Source organism: Nilaparvata lugens, chromosome X (assembly GCF_014356525.2).
Source record: "Nilaparvata lugens isolate BPH chromosome X, ASM1435652v1, whole genome shotgun sequence".
NCBI classification, from domain to species: Eukaryota; Metazoa; Arthropoda; class Insecta; order Hemiptera; family Delphacidae; genus Nilaparvata; species Nilaparvata lugens.
In genome coordinates this window covers 3,316,363-3,336,384 of record NC_052518.1, presented here as the reverse complement: position 1 = coordinate 3,336,384, position 20,022 = coordinate 3,316,363, and the positions used below count along the sequence as shown (strand labels likewise).

Here is a 20,022-nt window from a genome sequence, read left to right as displayed (position 1 = left end):
TGAGCGAGTTCATGTGTGGTGAACTGTGTCAAAATTATGACTCAGCTGTTGAACTTTTGTAATATTTAATCAGGTACTTAGTGCCGGTTGCAAAAAAAGCCGGGTTATTTTCAATCCTGATTAATTTCAGTAGATCCATCTTTTTGAAATGGTCTTCTCTGATTTGGTTCACGTGAAGTTAATCAGGATTAAAATCTAACCGGCTTTTGTGCAACTGGGCCTTTGTGAGGGAAATTTTTGCCTTCCCTTTGGGAATTAATCTCAATTTACTGTGATTAGATAGAACATTTCTGTATAAATGTTATTATAATTTCTTCTTTTGTAATACATATTTTACTTTTCTTGCCCTATTACCATAGGTAAGGAAAGTAGCCTATTGCTTTCCGAAAAAAATTAAGGTACCCCAATTTCTAAATTTCTATTAGTTTCAATGTCCCCTGAGTCCAAAAAAGTGGTTTTTGGGTATTGGTCTGTATGTGTGTGTGTGCGTTGTGTGTATGAGTCTATTTGCGTCTGTGTACACGATATCTCATCTCCCAATTGAAGGAATGACTTGAAATTTGGAACTTGAGGTCCTTACACTATAAGGATCCGACACGAACATTTTCGATCAAATGCAATTCAAGATGGCGGCTAAAATGGCAAAAATGTTGTCAAAAACAGGGTTTTTCGTGATTTTCTCAAAAACGGCTCCAACGATTTTGATCAAATTCATACCTAGAAAAGTCATTGATAAGCTCTATCAACTGCCACAAGTCTCATATCTGTAAAAATTTCAGGAGCACTGCACAATCTATGCAAAGTTTGATTCTAGATTACCAATTATCAGGATCAGATACAATTTAAACAAAAATTTCAAGTGGAAAAGATTGAGCATGAAAATCTCTACAATTAATGTTCAGTAACATTTTCACCTAAAATTGAAAATAAGCTCGAAATTCGAGAAAATAAGATTATTCAATTGCAAACTGTTGGCAACTGTTGATTCTATTAAGTCATTCACTATGAAGGGATAGCAGACTCCGTGTGTCTGCAGCGCTATTGTCCAGTCACCAGCTTCCTCAGATCTTAGAATAGTAGACTTTAAATGCGCGTGAACACTAGCGTCAGTTGATCAATTTTTATAATGGCAAGGAAAGTTGTGTGAGTGCGCCACACCAGATTTTTATGCTTTTGTACTCCAGAGCGAATCTCGGTTCCCGATATTGTTTATGTAAACATGTAATAGTTATGCTTTGAATCCAATGCAATGATTTGGATCATTTTCAAAATGATCTTGAAAAATTTTTATGATCAGGTGATCTGAAACACAATTTTCTGCACCGTAATTACAGTAACGTAAAACAGTAGCAGAATGACAGTGAGCTCACAGTCCAATAAACAGACTGTGAATGAATACAGAACACTGTTCTGTATTCATTGACTGTGGTGAACATTGTATGGGTGACTTCTGTTTTGACAGATAACAGGTGGGCGCGTCAATAATTGCCTGTAGTAGATTTAGTTTGGAGTAAATTTTTTTTTTTTTTTTTTTTTTTTTTTTTTTTTTTTTCTCCCCTCCTGGGGAGTACAACACCTTGTCGTTGGTGGAGGGGCTTGTGTCCTCCTGTGACCCAGAGAGCTATGCCGGCGGTAGTGTAACTACCAGCAGGGCCACCCAAGCCGGACAGGTCGAAGGGTAGGAGGCAGACAAAGAAGTACTCCAAAGAAGGCGTCGTTGGGCTAATCCCCCACACGCTGGATAAACTCGGATTCAGAGAAGACTAATGAGCCTCGGAACAGGACCGGACTTAAGGAATAAAAAACGGAAATGCAATTTTATGAAATTTGGAACATGGAACGTTACGTCTATTGCTGGAAAGGAGTGTGAGGTGGTCGAGGAGATGGAGAAATATGGATTGAAATTGATGGGCATTAGTGAAACCAAAAAGAAAGGATGTGGTGAGATGGCTTTAGATAAGGGATACACATTTCTATATTCAGGGGTGGAAATGAAAGCTAGAGCAAAGGAAGGAGTGGGCATTATACTAAGTGATGAGTGCCAAAGAAAAATGGTGAGCTGGACGGCAGTAAACTCTAGAATTATTTCTGCAGATTTAGAGTTTGCTGAAAGGGTGTCACTAATACAAATATATGCTCCCACAGATGACTCGGCTGAACTAGAGAAAGAGACATTTTACTCAGCCTTACAGGAAACAGTTGATAAGGCCCGACAGTATGCAAAGCACATAATAATCATGGGTGACTGGAATGCGAGGGTAGGCAATGATATCACAATAGGACATGAATGCCTAGGAAAGCATGGAGCAGAGTCGGTAATGAATGGTAGTGGCAAGAGAATGCTGGAGTTCTGTGTGGATAACGATCTGTTAGTTGGAAATTCCTTCTTCCCCCATAAAAGTATCCATAAAATCACATTCGAATCACCCAACAGAGGAGTCAAAAGTGCAATTGACTATTTTGTATACTCAAGGCACTTCAGATATGCGGTAACGGATGTGAGAGTGTACAGGAGTGCGGAGCTCAGTACAGAGCACAAACTATTGATTATGGACACACAAATTAGACCTCCAAAGAAGTATAAATCTGTCAAGTATGAGAAAATAAAGATAATGGAATTGAAGAAGGCAGAGAACAGAAGAGAATATCAAAGGCTGATAACTGAGGAGCTCTTGAGGAAGGAGGAAGAAATTGATGGAAGCTCAGAAGAGAATATTGAGAAGAGATGGTGCCTACTGAAGAAGTCGCTGTTGAGAGTTGCAGAGGAAGTGTGTGGAAAGACAGTAGTGGGAGAGCATGTAAAAAGAACCAAGTGGTGGAACGATTTGGTGAAAGAGAAGGTTCGACTGAAGAAGGAGGCATGGAAAAAGTTTCTCAGAACTAAAAATGCAGATGATTGGACTGAATATGTACAAAGACGAAGAGAATCCAAACAAGAAGTAAGAAAGGCTAAGTTGGAGTCATGGGAGGAGTTGGAAGGGAAATTGAGGAAAACAGTCAAGCAATGAGTAATAAATTTTGGCACACAGTTCGAGCCCTACGAGGAAAGTATGGAAAGCGTGTGAGAAGTGTGATTGATGAGGAGGGAAGGGTGAAATCAGAACTGGAAGATGTATTGCAGGTGTGGAGAAATTACTATGAAAAGGCATTTCAGGAGGAGGTAAGACCTATTGATGGTGCTAATGAAGAAGATCAAGTAGAAGAGCAAATGCAGATATCCTTTCAAGAAGTTCAAAATGCCATAGAGTGCATGAAATTGGGAAAAGCAGCTGGATATGATGGTATAACACCCGAACTCATTAAATATGGAGGGGAAAGAGTAGCTAACTGGATATGGAAGTTGTGTAAAGATGTCTGGCAGTATGCCAAAATTCCATCAGAATGGGAGAAAAATGTGATTGTTCCCATACATAAAAAAGGTAGTTCAGTTCAATGTGAGAACTACAGAGCCATATGCTTATCATCAGTAGTATTGAAGATCTATTCCCGGATACTAGAAAGACGACTTAGAGTAGAGGTGGAGGAGGGACTGGAGGAGGAACAGGCGGCGTTTAGAAGAGATCGTCAGACCAGTGATCATATATTTACTATCAGACAGGTCATGGACAAAAGACTGAGCCGCGCTGGTGACACCTACTTGGCCTTCCTGGATTTGAAAGCAGCATTTGATACTGTTCCTAGAGAGTGCCTGTGGTCAGCCTTGAGGGAGGCGGGGGCATCTTATGAAATAATGAAAAGGATCAAGAGCCTGTACAAGAATGTAACCGGAGTTGTGAGAATAGGAGGTGCTGTGTCCGGAGAGTTTAAAATGGATAAAGGCGTCAAGCAGGGAGACAGCCTCAGCCCTCTGTTATTCATAGTGCTGATGGACCAAATATTGAGAATATGTAAAAGAAGAACAAGTAGAAGTAAAGTCGGAAATCATCAGCTCCGTCCTGTGTATGTTCAAGCACTTATCTATGCGGATGACATTGCATTGATATCAACAAACAAAAGAGACCTTCAGAATTCTGTCACGGAATGGTGTAGTGCAATAAGAGACAAGGGAATGATAGTAAATACAGATAAGAGTAAGGTAATGGTGATATCTAAGATGCAGGGAAATGCAGAAATGGAAATAAAGTGGAATGGAAAATCTATGGAAAGAGTGAATAACTTTGAATATTTGGGAACGGTCATCTCCACAGATGGAAAGGTTGATGAAGAAATCAATAATAGGGTAAGGAAAGCTAACCAGGTATACTACCAAATAAGCAGGACACTACTTGGGAAAAGAGAGATAAGCCAGGGAACAAAAATGAAAATCTATCAAGCAGTTTTTAAGCCCATCCTAATGTATGGAACAGAATGCCTGACACTCCTAGATAAACATAAAAGTAGAATTACCTCCTCAGAAATGAGATATTTAAGAAAAGTCGTTGGAAAGACAAGGAGAGACAGAGTGAGAAATGGAGTGATCAGAGATACTCTAAAGGAGGAAGAGCTGATCATTTCTGTCCAACGAAAAGCTTTAGGTTGGTATGGACATGTCACACGAATGAGGGAGGAAAGAAAAGCAAGGATGGTAATGGAAGCAAGACCGGAGGGACGTCGAGGCAGGGGACGACCACGGATGGAATGGAGCGAGTATGTGGCGAGTATCGCGGCTGGAAAGGGAAAGACAATGACGGACGTTAGGAGGATGGCCCAGGATAGAGTGCAATATAAGAAATGGCTGGAGGCACCCGACGCTTAGCGGCATAAGGGGAAGGAAAAGAAGAAGAAGAAGAAGTAAATTTTTTTCATTTTTCGAATATATCTCGGAAACTATGCATCTTATAAACATTTGTATTTTATGAAAAATTGAAGCTTACAAAATTACCAACAAGTTTTGTCCTTTACATTTTTTCCACTTATTACTTACATGCAAATATCTTGGAAACAATGTGTTCTATTGACATAATCAACTACATAAAAATGAAGCTTAATAAATTTCCTACAAATCTTGTTTGGTAGAGGTTATCGATAAATCCTATACTTTTCGAGATATTTATGTTCTACAGTGATGCATTTTCCAAAAACCAGTTTCTCTTTCATATTTTCGCTCTTTCAAGTCTTATAACATTTCAACAATAATTGATGAAACAAGAATGTGCTAATTACGAGATTGTAGAGCATTCAATTATCTCTCATTTCATGTATAATTTATTCGACTATTTCACGCATTCCCATACGACTGTTGCAGCAGTTTTAGTTTTGAGTGTCAATCTCAAGATTGGCAACTATAGTTGGCCAAACGAAAATGGGTCCCTCAAGGTCAAAGCTTGCTCTTGACACCACCACCCGTCTCTACCAACACTGTTGCCTAGCCTCTTCAAGAGGCTTCAAGGGCCAAGAACATTTTTGGCCAGTCTACAACAATCAATTAGTTTCGGAGGCCTGCAACTGTGAATAGATTTTTTCATTGGGGGTGAGTTCTTTCATGAAAGACTTACTATTTGGAATACCTTCTTTTTCGAGGGGAAGTGGTCTGGTGGTAAAGTGGGGGAATTGATTGATTGGGTACTTTATTTATGTAGATTACAATATATACTGGCTTATACACTTATATACAATAGCTTACAATACAGCAAAATTATAGATGAATTTACATAATATAGACTAAGAAAATAATTATTGAACTGAATATGATTTGAAAAAAGCAATTTGGAATAACTATACAATATAATATTGTAATGCATCAACATAAATTGGCGGAGCTTTGGACATATCAATGTCCATTCTTCGGAAAGAATATTAAAAATATCCTCCCCACTAACTCTCTACCAAAGAGAAGAGAGATTGCATTGCAAGCTTCACTACATTCAGCGCTACGAGTGTCAAACTCCCGAACTATGCTCCTCCAACGCCAAGGAAGGAAGCCATTCAAACAACCTTTTGGGAGATGAGATATCGTGTACACAGACGCACATACACTCATATACACACACACACACACATACAGACCAATACCCCCTAAAAACCACTTTTTTGACTCAGGGGACCTTGAAACGTATCGAAATTTGGAAATTGGGGTACCTTAATTTTTTTCGGAAGGCAATACTTTCCTTACCTATGGTAATAAGGCAAGGAAAGTAAAAAAATTAAGTAATCAGAGACATTATGATCATCTGCACATTTTCACGGTCTCGGAAGTTTTTCGATGAAAAGCAGTGTTTCAAAATTGATTTAGAATAACTGAGCTTGTAGAGGATGAAATTCTCCACAATTCGAGACCAGTTTATTGCTGTGAGGTAAATGGTTTCTCCACTTCTCCTTAAAATTTAAGGAGCTGGTTAGAAAAACGACCCGAGGCCACTCGTGTCGTTTTTCCGCAACACGCTTCATTCTATCCGCCATTAAATTCTGAACAGATTGGTACATAAAATGTTGTTATATCTTGAAAAATGAGTGAGTTGTGAACATTTTTTGTTTGTGTGGCAAACCTGAAATTATTCAGCTGAAAAGCTGTGAGCCAACAGCCAGTGAAATCCTTATTTTGTTTCATTACAAAAGAAGAAGCTGATTGATTGAGTACTTTATTTATGTAGATTACAGTATACTGGCTTATACACTTATATACAATAGCTTACAATACAGCAAAATTATAGATGAATTTACATAATATAGACTAAGAAAATAATTATTGAACTGAATATGATTTGAAAAAAGCAATTTGGAATAACTATACAATATAATATTGTAATGCATCAACATAAATTGGCGGAGCTTTGGACATATCAATGTCCATTCTTTGGAAAGAATATTAAAAATATCCTCCCAACTATCTCTCTACCAAATGAATGGTATAAAAAGATCATTAATACATCCAAGGGAACCAATTATCCTCTAGATGATGGAAATAATGAAGAAGACGCTCCTGAAGAAGAATCCGATGCTGAAAACATTGGGGTGTATGAATTTCCCGAAAATCAGAACAGTACCATGTATCATTCCAGAGTCTTGATTATGGGAAGAAACGTGTTCAAGAAGAAAATATCATCTTCAATTGTTCACTTCCAAATGACATTTTTTAGATCTTTTTTGCCTACTTATTAATTATCCAATATCATGAGCAATATATTATCATTATCACTACTCTTGATACGGGTTTTTCATCATTTTATTGAACCTCTGAACATGTAACAACCAGGGTTATGGAAAAACGACCTGAGACAACACACCTTATATCAATTAATATCAGTTAGCCTTGGATTACTGGCTAATTATGAATAATAGCATTGAAAATAGTATAAAAAAATCAATGAAGTTCAAATACTTGCAAGAATATTGCATTCTGATGAAATAATGAAGATGTGTACTAAATATTTCAAACTCAATCTACGCAAAACTTGATTTCTTGACTCAGGTCGTTTTTCCACCCAACTCCTCTATTATATTGCACAAATAAAATTAATTTATTTCAAGGAATTGGGTAATGGGGAATAAAACAACCAACCATATTCACTAATAGAACAGCTTCATAATTTATATTTTATCGTAAGATATTCAGACCAAAAATTACATGATTTTATTATTGCACGTGTAGATTCAATAATGATAACTATAAATATAATAATACAATATTTAAAAAAAAAGGTGATCGACACGAAATTGGTACCTAATATGTTAGTAAAACTATGCTTACATAAATACGGTAACATACACTTCAAATGAACTATTTAATTATTCATAAAATTCTGTTAATATGAATCTGTATTATAATGAGATTTCTTTAAAACGACCACATTAAAATCTATTGAGAATTTGTACTTGATATATTTAAAGTACCACAGAGATTTTTGAATAATGAATTATTTCTCTCCATAGCAAACTTTTACGATCAAATAATAATCTTACATTCTTTAAATCGGTCTCTCCAATCTCATAATAGGATAGTACGGTACCTAACAACTAGATTCAAATTTTGATTGAACATTATCACAAATAGAAAACTTATACCAAAATAGAAATAGAAAACATATGGTGGAAAGAAAACGAGGAAAATGGAATTAGGAAGTAAATTATATAACCACCATCAACATTCAATCACATTTATCTCGCTAAGAACTTTGAGCTTGTGGTGAAGATGTTTCAATTTGATGAATTTGAAAACTATACTTCGTTAACAATTCAATTAAAAATAAAGGAAAACGTAAACAAAAGTATAAAATAAACCAAGTCGGGAAAATTTGGATTATTCTGAATATAAGCTGATATATTTAGTACATAAATGCCTTGTCAAACTTAATGTTAATCAGTGTTTTTTCACAGACAAGGTGACTCACAATCATGTGTGAATTTTTTGGTTAACACATTTTTGTCGCAAGAATTAAATCAATAATCTTAATTCAATCATACTAATTATTTTTTAAATCAATAACCATTGATTCAGAATATTATATTATTCCATCCCCTGAGAGAAGTTTGTGATTGGCTCACTATGACTGATTCTTTCATTAACAATTTAAATTTAGTATGAGAGGATTTGTTAAGTGTTCAAACATTGCTTTCATATAATTTTGCTGGTATAAGTTGTGAATGGCTTTGATATTTTTTGAACCTTGAAGGTAGGCGTATTGATTTGTTGGGTAGAAATGTTGACATACTTGGAACAATACATTAATAAACTGATACACAAAATAGAACTCTCATATTCATGAAATTCACCCTTATAATTAATATACCAAATAAATAATAATGAGATGGTTAAAAATTTGGATAAAATGTGCTGACATTTTTGGAGACGATCCTTTTTCATCAATGCATATTTTTATTATAATAGTGAGAAAATAATTTTATTTCAAATTCAATAATGAATAGAGAACAACACATTTTATGAGAAAACTAACAGATTATTATAAGTTATCTCTAGACATATAGATGGACTGAATAGTTATATATAGGTGTAAACTCTCAAGAAATAATCCTGCCATACAGACTTGACACTATTATTTGTATTTTATGACAATTTTATAGTATTCAATTGTAACTATTATTTAATTGATAAATTGAATTGCTGTCACATTTCAACTTGGATAAAATGATGCATTGTAAGTATTCAGTGGAATTAAGAAAAATAGGAAAATATTAAATTTTAAATCTTGTGAGCACATTCTTATGTAGTTAACGATAACACGCAAAATTATTGAAAAAATACAGCAATAGCAGTTATTATTGAGAATAGTATACTTTTCACTTGTGCCAGTATGTCTCACTCCTCATGTTATGATTGAATTTAATTAAAACAATACTTTTTTAATTCTTCTTTGTAGAGACAAATAATTGTGTAGAATGAACGTCTCAATTCAGTTCAGGAAGAGTCTTTACTCCACTTTATCCTCAACGTGACTTTATCACATTGTTCCAAATATACTGCTGTATGAACTTAGAAGTTGTGTCTGATATACTACTACTGGATGATAAAATGGTGGTATTATCATTTGAGTTCAGTTTCAATAGATTGTAGGAGATTTTTGAACAGTGTTGAGCATTTATTTAAAAGAGATAATACAGATCAACACTAGGTGACTATTGTTCCTGTGCAAATATTAAAAAAAAGTAATTTCATAATCGCATGTTTTTGTATCCGGAATTTCAATTTAATGCAGGATAGAAATGTAACAATATAATGTATGTTATATAGATATTAATAATATAGCATACATTATAAAACTTATGGTTCAAACATCATGATTTTCAATGGTTATTGTGTATTCAGGATATTGATTAGTGTTTTGAGTAGGTTGCGATTTCATTGCCCCAGACTCTGTTCATTGAGTACTGAGTAATCGATGTATATTTTTATTTCACAAGAAAATCTGTCCAGTAATTAACAAAAATATTCTATACAATTTTTTTAGGATGTACATTTTTATAGTCCCTGAACCAGCTGATGCTGTCACAATGACTGCACCAGCTGATGTCACAATGACTGCACCAGCTGATGGCACAATGACTGAACCAGCTGATGTCACAATAACTGCACCAGCTGATGTCACAATGACTGCACCAGCTGTTCCTGTCACAATGACTGAACCAGCTGATGTCACAATGACTGCACCAGCTGATGTCAGAATGACAGCACCAGCTGATGTCACAATGACTGCACCAGCTGATGCTGTCACAATGACTGAGTGTGTTACAGGTCAAATATCAAAAGACTTGCCAACAACTGGTGATTGCACCAGAAAACACAGAGATCACAGACAACAGTCAACAAGAATCAAATGGAAAAATCTATGATAATGCAAGTGTTGAAAAGATTTTTGAAGATTATACAAAATTCATTCTCAGAGATGATGATAGTGAGGGGTATGCCTCTAATTACAGTGGTGATGCACTTAGTCTTGGTTTGAAATATCTGGCACCAGCATTGAAGGATACATCAGTTACGTCACTCAACCTGGGATGGTGTGGCTTGAGCTGCCCAACAATCATTAATTTTGCAAAGAACTTGCACAGCTCAAATTTGGAGAGACTGATATTGTGTGCAAATCATGTACAGGAATATGATGAGAGCGATCTCCAAAATGCATTCAAAGATTCTGGAATAGAATGGTTGGATGTGGAGGCTGATCCAATATGTGATCCTCTGTTGTCTTCTCATGTTTACTATGATGGTCCCCCAAGCAAACTTGATATGGATTATCTTGACCAATGTCGGAACAATCCTGAGAGAACTACACTCTATGTACAATACAAAAAGCAAATTTTGGAAAATGGACCATACTTTCTTTCACCAATTTTGAAAAGTTCATACATCGAGAATCTTCATATAGGCGGTAACAGTTTAAGTTGTGATCATATGAACCTGTTTGCTCCAAGCCTGATGGATACAAAACTGACTCATTTGGATTTGGGTAACAACAAATTAGACTATGAAGGTATCAAGTATTTGGCTTCTGCTCTGAAAAACACTCGAATCACTTATTTGAATCTTCAATTCAACTCACTAACATGCAATACTCTGAAAATACAATACTCTGAAAAATCCTGTGTTTGCTCTGCCAGAGACAAGAATTACTGATCTCAATCTCAGTGGCAATGCTATTTATTGTAATGCTTTTTATTCAGCTTGTGTTCTGAAAAACACTCAAATATCTGATTTAGACCTGAAGTACTGTGATAATACTAAAACCATTAATTTGAAACATTTCATCAAGAGTTATTGTTTTCAAATTCCATCAGAAGACAATTACATTAATTTGAGTGGTTATAATTTGTGTTCTGTTATTCTGTATAATATATCACAAAAATTAAGGAAATTAATATTAGAGATCTTCAACTTTGCTCTATTAGCATCAATAATGATGACCTTGAATATCCGTGTCATTGTTTAGTAGGCTCAAAAGTGGAATTACTCGATCTAAGTCAGAACAACATCAATTGCAAAGGTGTGCAAATTCTGTGTGGGTGCTCGAACACACTCACATTCCTCAGTTGAATCTAGCCGAAAACAGAATATCTTGTGATGTATGAAGCACTTGGCACAGGCTCTCCCAAGGACTAGAATTTCGAAATTAAATCTGGATGATAATGGGATCACCTGTATTGGTGTGAAACATCTATTTGGAGTTCTTATTCAGAACTGTCAGTTGAAATCGATTGATCTGTCTTCCAATGCACTGGGAAATGATGGCATCCAATATCCAGCTCAACATCTTCAATTCACAAAAATTGTGGATCTCACATTAAGGAACAATGGGATAGATTGTGGAGGTGCTCAACACTTGGCTGGAGCTTTGAGACAATCTCAAATTACAAAATTGAAACTATCCAAGAACAAAATAGGATTTCCTGGTTTGAAGTGCATCACTGATTGTTTGAGAGATTCTCAGCTGACTTATCTTGATGTATCCAATAATCCTCTGACAACTGATGACATTGAATATCTAGCTAGAAACTTTGAGAACACCAACATTCTTGAACTTGATCTTCGTGACTTGAAGTTTTCCCGAAAGACTGCCTATCGAGTATGTGAAACAGTTGTGAGTTGTAGCAAAAAATATTCGGCTAATATTTACACAACATTTAACTAGAATTTTTCAACATCTTGTGGAGTTATATACAGTGATTTTACAAAAATGAATAACAGATCTTTGTAACTTGAAAAAGTTTTTTGTAAATACAAATATAATTGTTAAACGAATGAAAGGTCATCATGCACATCAACTTTTTACAAACATTTGGATTTCAAGAAACATTCAATCTTACTTTTATATTAATAAAACTGAACTAGTTTCGGTTGTTACGCCATTATCAATCTCTATTGAGTCACTAGTATAATATAATATTGATATCTAAAGCTTCATACTGACTTTCAAGCCACGAACACGTGCATTTCGCTTTTCATCAGCTGATTATATATATTTGTACAGAAACTGTAAGAAACAGATATCATAAGCTTAGCATCCGCTGATGGAAAGCGAAAAGTCTGTACTCAGCTTATTGAAGAATACCTGTTATAGTCTATTTTACTATCTATTACTTTTGGTAAAGTATTTTATGAGGTAGAGGAAGGAATGATAATGGTGTTGCAACCGAAAAAGTTCATCATTATTTCGATTTAGTTTTTAGTGATAGCTTTAACATGAAACCAAGGGTGTGCAAACTGAAGTACATACTCAATGAAGTGAATGAATTTGACCACACACTCAATTTTCTCAATATGAAACATTTAACTTTATTCAGTTTATATACAACCATGAAAATGAGGAACTCTCAGTTATCGTCTGAGAATTAGTTTAGAATTAATCCGTGGAAGTCAAAACATAACTCTATTTTTGGAAAATGCTATTTTACTAACTGGGAGAACAGAGCTGTTGGCAGAGCATGTTGATCTCCCTGTACCCGTAACAATAAATAAAGTTTCATATTTACAAAAAAAAAAACACATCCACTGCTACAAGAGGAAAGGAATACCCTATTTTTGGAAACTTTGATTAGACAAAAATGAGAGATTATTATAAGAAGTTTGGGAGAAGGACAGTTGTGGGCTTAGCCTGTAGTTGTTGTCCTCTCCCAATCATTGTATATTACAATATGTGCTTGCACTTGAATGAAATGGGATTAAGAGATAATAGTATTTATAAAAATACTAGCACAAATCAAGATATTACTCTATATTCAATTGTTTTGATACGTGATTGAGAGAATAAAACGTTAATGTTGTCAATACCACTTATTTATATTATTAACATTCTCAAATATATTTTATCAACATTCTATGAATAGCTATTGAACCTCGAGAACCTCTGATGAACTTATTCATTTATTCATATACAAATACAATCCAGGTAAAAACAACAGGTATTCGCCCAAAACTGCTCTAAACCTTAATTTGGAATACACAGTCTAGAATTATCTTATTATGATATAAGATAACTCTCTGTTCAGTTGAAGATGTTGCCATAAAACCTGGTTCTGTAATTTTAATTGAATTTGAACAAATAGAGTGGTATTGGCAACATCAACGTCTTAGGCCCGGTAGCTCATTTAAATTGATTCCGAACAAATATAGTGGTATTGACAACGTCTTAGGCCCGGTTGCACAAAAGCCGGTTAAGTTTTAATCGTGGTTAATTTCACGAGAACCAATCAGAGAAGGTTTTTTATAAAAGACGGGTTCTCTGGTTGGTTCTCGTGGAATGAATCACGATTAATACTTGATTGGATTTTGTGCCGTGTTTAACCTTCTCTGATTGGTTCTCGTGAAATTAACCACAATTAAAATTTAACCGGCTTTTGTGCAACCGGCACTTACTCTTTCAATTATGGTGAAATACAACACCATATCTTCCCATCCAATCAAATTATGTTTTGATGCGGTTTGCGCTAAAACAAGGCTAGCTTTCCTGCATGTACGAATTTTATTTGATTAAAAATCAAATTGTTAAGGGTTTTATGGCGCAGTCATCATACTTTGGCCAAGAGTTTTTCGTTGATCCAAGTGAATGAGTTTCTAGTTGACCTGTTTCAATTGTATACCTCTACTGGCGTACGCGTACTTTGCCAGACGGGCATATCTGGACACTCGAGCTCCTCTATCACCATACCTCCTCTTGAATGGTCACTTGCTTGCACTGGCAAGTGGACTGGCACTGGAAGATGACTCAGCGGAAGAGGGTGAGGAGGATTGAGGCGGTGAAGGGAGAGGAGGAGGAGGTGGGGGCGGAGGAGGAGGTGGTGGTGGAGGCGGTGGGGGCGGCGGTGCCGGTGAGGAGGAGTTTGAGGATGCCGCCACTGGAGAGGCGGGCGCTTTATCAGTGGTAGGCTGACTTCTAGCTGTCAGACAACATACCTGAAAAAAAATAATATTCCAATTATTTTTTTGTCATAGTCATCCAATTTCAGCTGTTTTACATCCATGAAATCAAGCCGGTAAACAGCTGATTGTAGAACAAATAGACATATGATTCTCATTACAGCATACTATACTGTAATAAAATCATGTTTTCTTTACAGTGAGTATGTTTCCTAGTTCCGAATTTGGAATAGCAAAACTGTTTCTAAAGCCGTCTTTTAGCGCTCCAGTTACTACTAGATTGTCAACTACAATCAAGAAATTCCTGATTCGAAACTTGTAAACTAGGTTATGTTTATAGAATGCATGTAGTAATGTCAGCACAAGCAGGTAATGTTTTCTGTTTCTCAATTATTCTTTTCTAGATTATTATGAAAAAAAATAGTGTAAGTTACTTGGGCGTGAATGTCTTTTGCAGTGCTCGAATGAAATTCTAGTCTCGGCTAAAGCCTCGACTAGAAACATCATTCTCGCCTGCAAAACGGCCCTTCCCGTCCTTGTGTCTTAAGATACTATTTCCAAACCAACTGTTGTAACTGCAGAAGACTCTTGTCTTATGAACGTCAAGAAGTCAATCTAAGTAACACGGGATCAGGTTGTCACGGCAACACACCTGAAAACATCATATTCAAACTATTTTGAATTTGAATAAAAATAAAAATATAAGTACCCTTTTTAAATTTATTTTAAAAAGGGTATTTAGATTTTCATTTTTATATTCAAAAGTAGCCCTAAAGAAAAAAGACAATATTTTGAATATGAATATTTTAATCTAAACAGTTTTTTACACAGATCACTCCCGTGTTATCGGATGGGCACGTTAAACTGTCGGTACCGGCTGAAGTATGACAGTCGTAAGGCCCATTGACGGCTTAAATTATATATATATATTCAGGCGAGGTGGGACCTTCCCGCAAGGGACTCCCCACCAACAAAAGCCATACAAATTTACTTTACTATTTTTACTGACTCTCAAGAGCGTCAAGATGTCACATAATGCTTTAAAAATAATAGTAATAGAGATTAAATAATAGTAAACTGCTTGAAAAATAATAGTAAATACATTTGTCATATATTGTATAGAAACGTTCCCACTCATTTAAAACAGTCTGAAAATTACAGTATTAACACCTACAAGCAACATTTGAGTAGTTGGTTATTAGAGATTGGCAGGGATGCTGCAGAGCAACTGTTGATTCAATCCGCCTTCACAATCAAAATTTAAACTCATAGTGAATTTGCCATTTATAATGAGTAGTACAGCCTTTAAGCTACTATTTATATATTTGTCTGTATATACTAATAACCAGTATAGAATTTCATTGTGTGCAATTTATATTCTTGATTTGCTGATGAATGTTAGTAGATTCGATTACAATAGTTTTAATTATAATATGTACAAAATATGAGAACATAATCTCAATCAACTTGAAAGAACTCACTCTCTCTCCACTCACAGACTCAAGTCTTTGTGGAGAGTATTCACTTTTAAATGTTCAAATGAATTTTATAAATATTTGTATTATGTTTTTGTGAGTAAAAAGCTATTTGATTTGAATGTAACACGATATAATAATTTGAGAAATCGGCTCAATCTGCCTTGGCTATATATTATTGCATTTGTTTTTATCACACAAGACTCTTTAAAACGTCAAGAAGTCTCTAAATGTAACACGGGATCTGGTTTTCAGGCAACACACCTAGAAATAAACTATATCAAAATAAATTAAATCAAACTATTGAACTATTAAAACTAATATAAACTATTCAACTATTAACTATTTAACTTGACTATGTAACTATTCAAACTATTCAACTATTAACTATTTAACTTGACTATATAACTATTCAAACTATTAAATCAAAACAAATTATTTTTTATTGTACAAGACTCTTGAGAATATCAAGAAGTCATTTAATGTAATACGGGACAAAATATTTTGAACAATCAGCTTTGCCTACATCAGAATAATTTTGTCGGATATGTGCTCCGCCATATAAGTTAGTTAGGTTTCGTTTGGTAGAGCTAGGCATGGAATTTGAACTGTTCAACACAAGAACCTTTATTTACTGTACAGAGTGATTCATAATTATGGTAAAATAATTTAATACGTGATAGTAGAGGTAAAAATAAGAAAAAAAGTTCTAATAAACATATATCCATAAACGCTTCATTAGCGAGCTATACAGAGTGAAAGATTTCGCCCGGAATTCAGTTCCTCTGGTGAAATACACCGATGCTGAATTGTTTGGAGACTAGTTTTTGAAAAACTTATGCTGGATTCATATGTAAAAATATCTGAAAAATTGAATAAAACTAGTCTGGAAGCTGTAGTGTGAGTAGTTTTTGAGAGAAAAGTTGAAATATGCAAAAAATCTAACTAGAAAAACACAGACTTATACGTTTGATGCCCAACAACTTTCTTTAATGTGGAGTAAACAATTAATTTTTCGCAATAAAAATTGTAGAGAATTTAATTCTGAGAAGAATTATGTAAGCTGTGTAATCTAAATTCAAATAAAATTTGAATAAAATGTATTCTTATGTAGTACGTTACACCACAAAAATTTTCTGTTTTATGAGGAGAGAACTAATAAGTCATAGGTTGTAGCTGATTGCAAATGGAATATTCGGTTTTTTATGAAAATTTTTATTTTTATATGAAAGTAACATATCTAAATGACATTAAACTTATACCAAAAGACTAAAGATGATGTTCAAAGTGACTTCCGTTATTGTTCTAAATGCATATGTTCTGACGTCTTCTCATCGATTGTCGGACCCGTTCAAATATTCCAGGAGTCTGCTTTATAATGTCTATTCCATTCAGAATCCTTAATCGGAGTTCTTCAATGGTATCAATCGGAGTATTGTATACTAAGGTTTTCAAGTGTCCCCAAAGATAAAAATCCAAAGGATTTAAGTCTGGTGACCTAGCTGGCCATGGAACTGGCCCACCTCGGCCTATCCATTGATTTGGAAAGCTGTGATTCAGGTGTTCACAAACAGCAACACTGAAGTGTGCTGGAGCTCCATCATGCATAAACCAAATATTTTGGTGCTACTGAAGAGGTACATATTCAAGTGAGATAAATAGCTCCTCTCTCAAAAAGTTTAAGTAGATTATGCCATCAAGCCTGGGAGGATGCTCGAACAGAAGTATATGATCTCCTATGATTCCTGCCCAAATGTTTACTGAAAACTGATGTTGTGGACAATTAGGACTGATGGCATGAGGATTCTTATCTGCCCAAATATGTTGGTTGTGGACGTTAACGATAGCTGTTCTTGTAAAGTGTGCCTAGTCAGTAAATAAAACGGTTGTTGAAAAGTTTGGGTTAACAAATTTTACTAAAAACCATCGGCAAATACCAGCACGGGGAATACAGTTGCGTGGCAATAGAGTATGAACTTTCTGGAGGTGGTATGGATGTAATTGTTGCTCTTCTAGTATCCTCCAAATAATAGATTGATTGACATTAAACTGCACTGACAATTCTCTCGTGCTCTTCTCTGGATGTTCATAAATTTCATTAAGAACTTGTTCTTCTAACTCAATAGTCATAGTAGATCGGGGTCTGCCTGCATGAATGTGGTCTTTGGATATCAAAGAACCTGTTTCAGACAGATGTTGATGAATAGTGTCAAAAAACCTTGGATTTGGACATAATCGGTTAGGAAAGTTCTCTTGATACAAACTTCTTGCTTCTATTAAAGTATAGTGTCCCATTCCATACATTAAATGCATGTCAGCTAATTCGGAGTATGTATAATGTCTAAAATTACCTGCCATTTTTTAAAAAGTTAACACATAACACAAAAGCAAAGTGGAATGGTTACAAAGGACTGGTTAATAGATTAAACAAAAAACACAGCACGGTTACAGTATCAGGCCTAACTCACAGTTTGTTGTTTTGTTCAACAGTGAGCTTAAATATTTCTGAAAATAATTTTTAGGTAATAATTTCTTTTAAATATTTTCTTATTCAAAACAAAATAAATCAGCTGTTATTAAAATCCATGTATTATTTGCAATCAGCTACAACATATGACTTATTAGTTCTCTCCTCATAAAACAGCAAAGAATACATTTTATTCAAATTTTATTTGAATTTAGTTTACACAGCTTACATAATTCTTTTCAGATTTAAATTCTCTACAATTTTTATTGCGAAAAATTAATTGCTTACTCTACATTAAAGAAAGTTATTGGGCATCAAACGTATAAGTCTGTGTTTTTCTAGTTAGATTGTTTGCATATTTCAACTTTTCTCTCAAAAACTACTCACACTACAGCTTCCAGACTAGTTTTATTCAATTTTTCAGATATTTTTACATATGAATCCAGCATAAGTTTTTCAAAAACTAGTCTCCAAACAATTCAGCATCGGTGTATTTCACCAGAGGAACTGAATTCCGGGCGAAATCTTTCACCCTGTGTAGCTCGCTAATGAAGCGTTTATGGATATATGTTTATTAGAACTTTTTTTCTTATTTTTACCTCTACTATCACGTATTAAATTATTTTACCATAATTATGATTCACCCTGTATATAACTAAGTGTAAACTAAGTATGTGGGGTTTCATTAAGAGTAACGCAAACTATCTGATTTGTTTCATAAATCTTCAATTCTAATTCAGTGAGAGAAGCCCATATAGATATGGTGCACTGTTAGATATAGATGTATAGACGGTATAGATATAGCAAACATAGTTAATTATGAAGATAAAGCTCTAGTTCTCCTTTCAAATGTAACACCAGATAAAGTAAGATATATTTACAAATAGATGACTAATGCAATTAACGTGCGAAATTACATATTAGAGACTACGGGATGATCTTTTATTTTTTTTATCACTGTAATTATTCATTAATAATCACAAATATTGTTGGAACTGAAGGGTTGTTTTACAGCTTGTTTATAAAGTTGTAGTAAAAGTTGTTGGTGCTTTTGAGAAGCAGGTTATTGTTTTTATCTTTTGTTTTTGTTATGTCTAGTCAATATTCAATATCTGAAAGATCGTCTATTCTTTAATTAGTTCAGTTTTATACGTCACGGTGACATGTAAAATTACTCCCCCATATACGCGTATAATCAATGATATCTAATAGTTTTAAATCTGAGTTCTTGTTATTTTCAAGTAGTCTACATCAAACTATTTCATTTCAGAATTCGAAGAGAAGTTGATCAATTGTGTTGATGTTGTAATTGTAATTTATGTATTCTTAGTGTGCAACTCTTTGTATGGGGCATGGCCCTTATGACAAATAAAGCTTATTTATTTATTTATAGTGCACTGTCTCTTAAATGTCATGACATAATAACGATTAAACAATAATTAATGATTGAATATTGATCAATTACAATTTGAAACTTTACCTACACCAAAATCATGACATAATAACTATTAAACAATAATTAATAGTTGAATATTGATTAATTACAATTTGAAGCTTTACCTACACCAAAATCAGAGTGACAATCAATAAATATTTGAATTGACAAAATATGAAATGTCTATAAAGTTACATTTTTATAAAACGCTTGCGACTTGTGAGCGGTTTCACTGAGTGTTCGAACTGATAAGCTATCGCTCAGATAAGATAAGAATAATGCACCTGCTACTTCCATTGGAAGAGTTACCACTTGGGCTGAATATGACTGATGAGTTTTAAAATCGCTTCCCGGTGGTTCA

General features: G+C 34.6%; 2 protein-coding genes across 2 annotated transcripts in view; one reads left to right on the top strand and one right to left on the bottom strand.

The window, feature by feature from the left end:
- The first annotated feature begins 1,820 nt into the window (after nucleotides 1-1,820).
- LOC111050020 (craniofacial development protein 2-like) lies at nucleotides 1,821-3,008 on the top strand. The gene has a single exon (XM_022336254.2). It carries the CDS (start codon nucleotides 1,821-1,823, stop codon nucleotides 3,006-3,008), a length of 1,188 nt encoding a protein of 395 aa, XP_022191946.2.
- A 10,704-nt stretch (nucleotides 3,009-13,712) lies between these two features.
- LOC111056570 (protein CBFA2T3) overlaps nucleotides 13,713-20,022 on the bottom strand; it is a 127,355-nt gene continuing 121,045 nt past the window's right edge. The window contains exon 11 of the mRNA XM_039442243.1: nucleotides 13,713-14,320. Coding sequence (XP_039298177.1) covers nucleotides 14,090-14,320 — 231 coding nt within the window. The 3' untranslated portion in view covers nucleotides 13,713-14,089. The remainder of the gene's footprint in view (nucleotides 14,321-20,022) is intronic.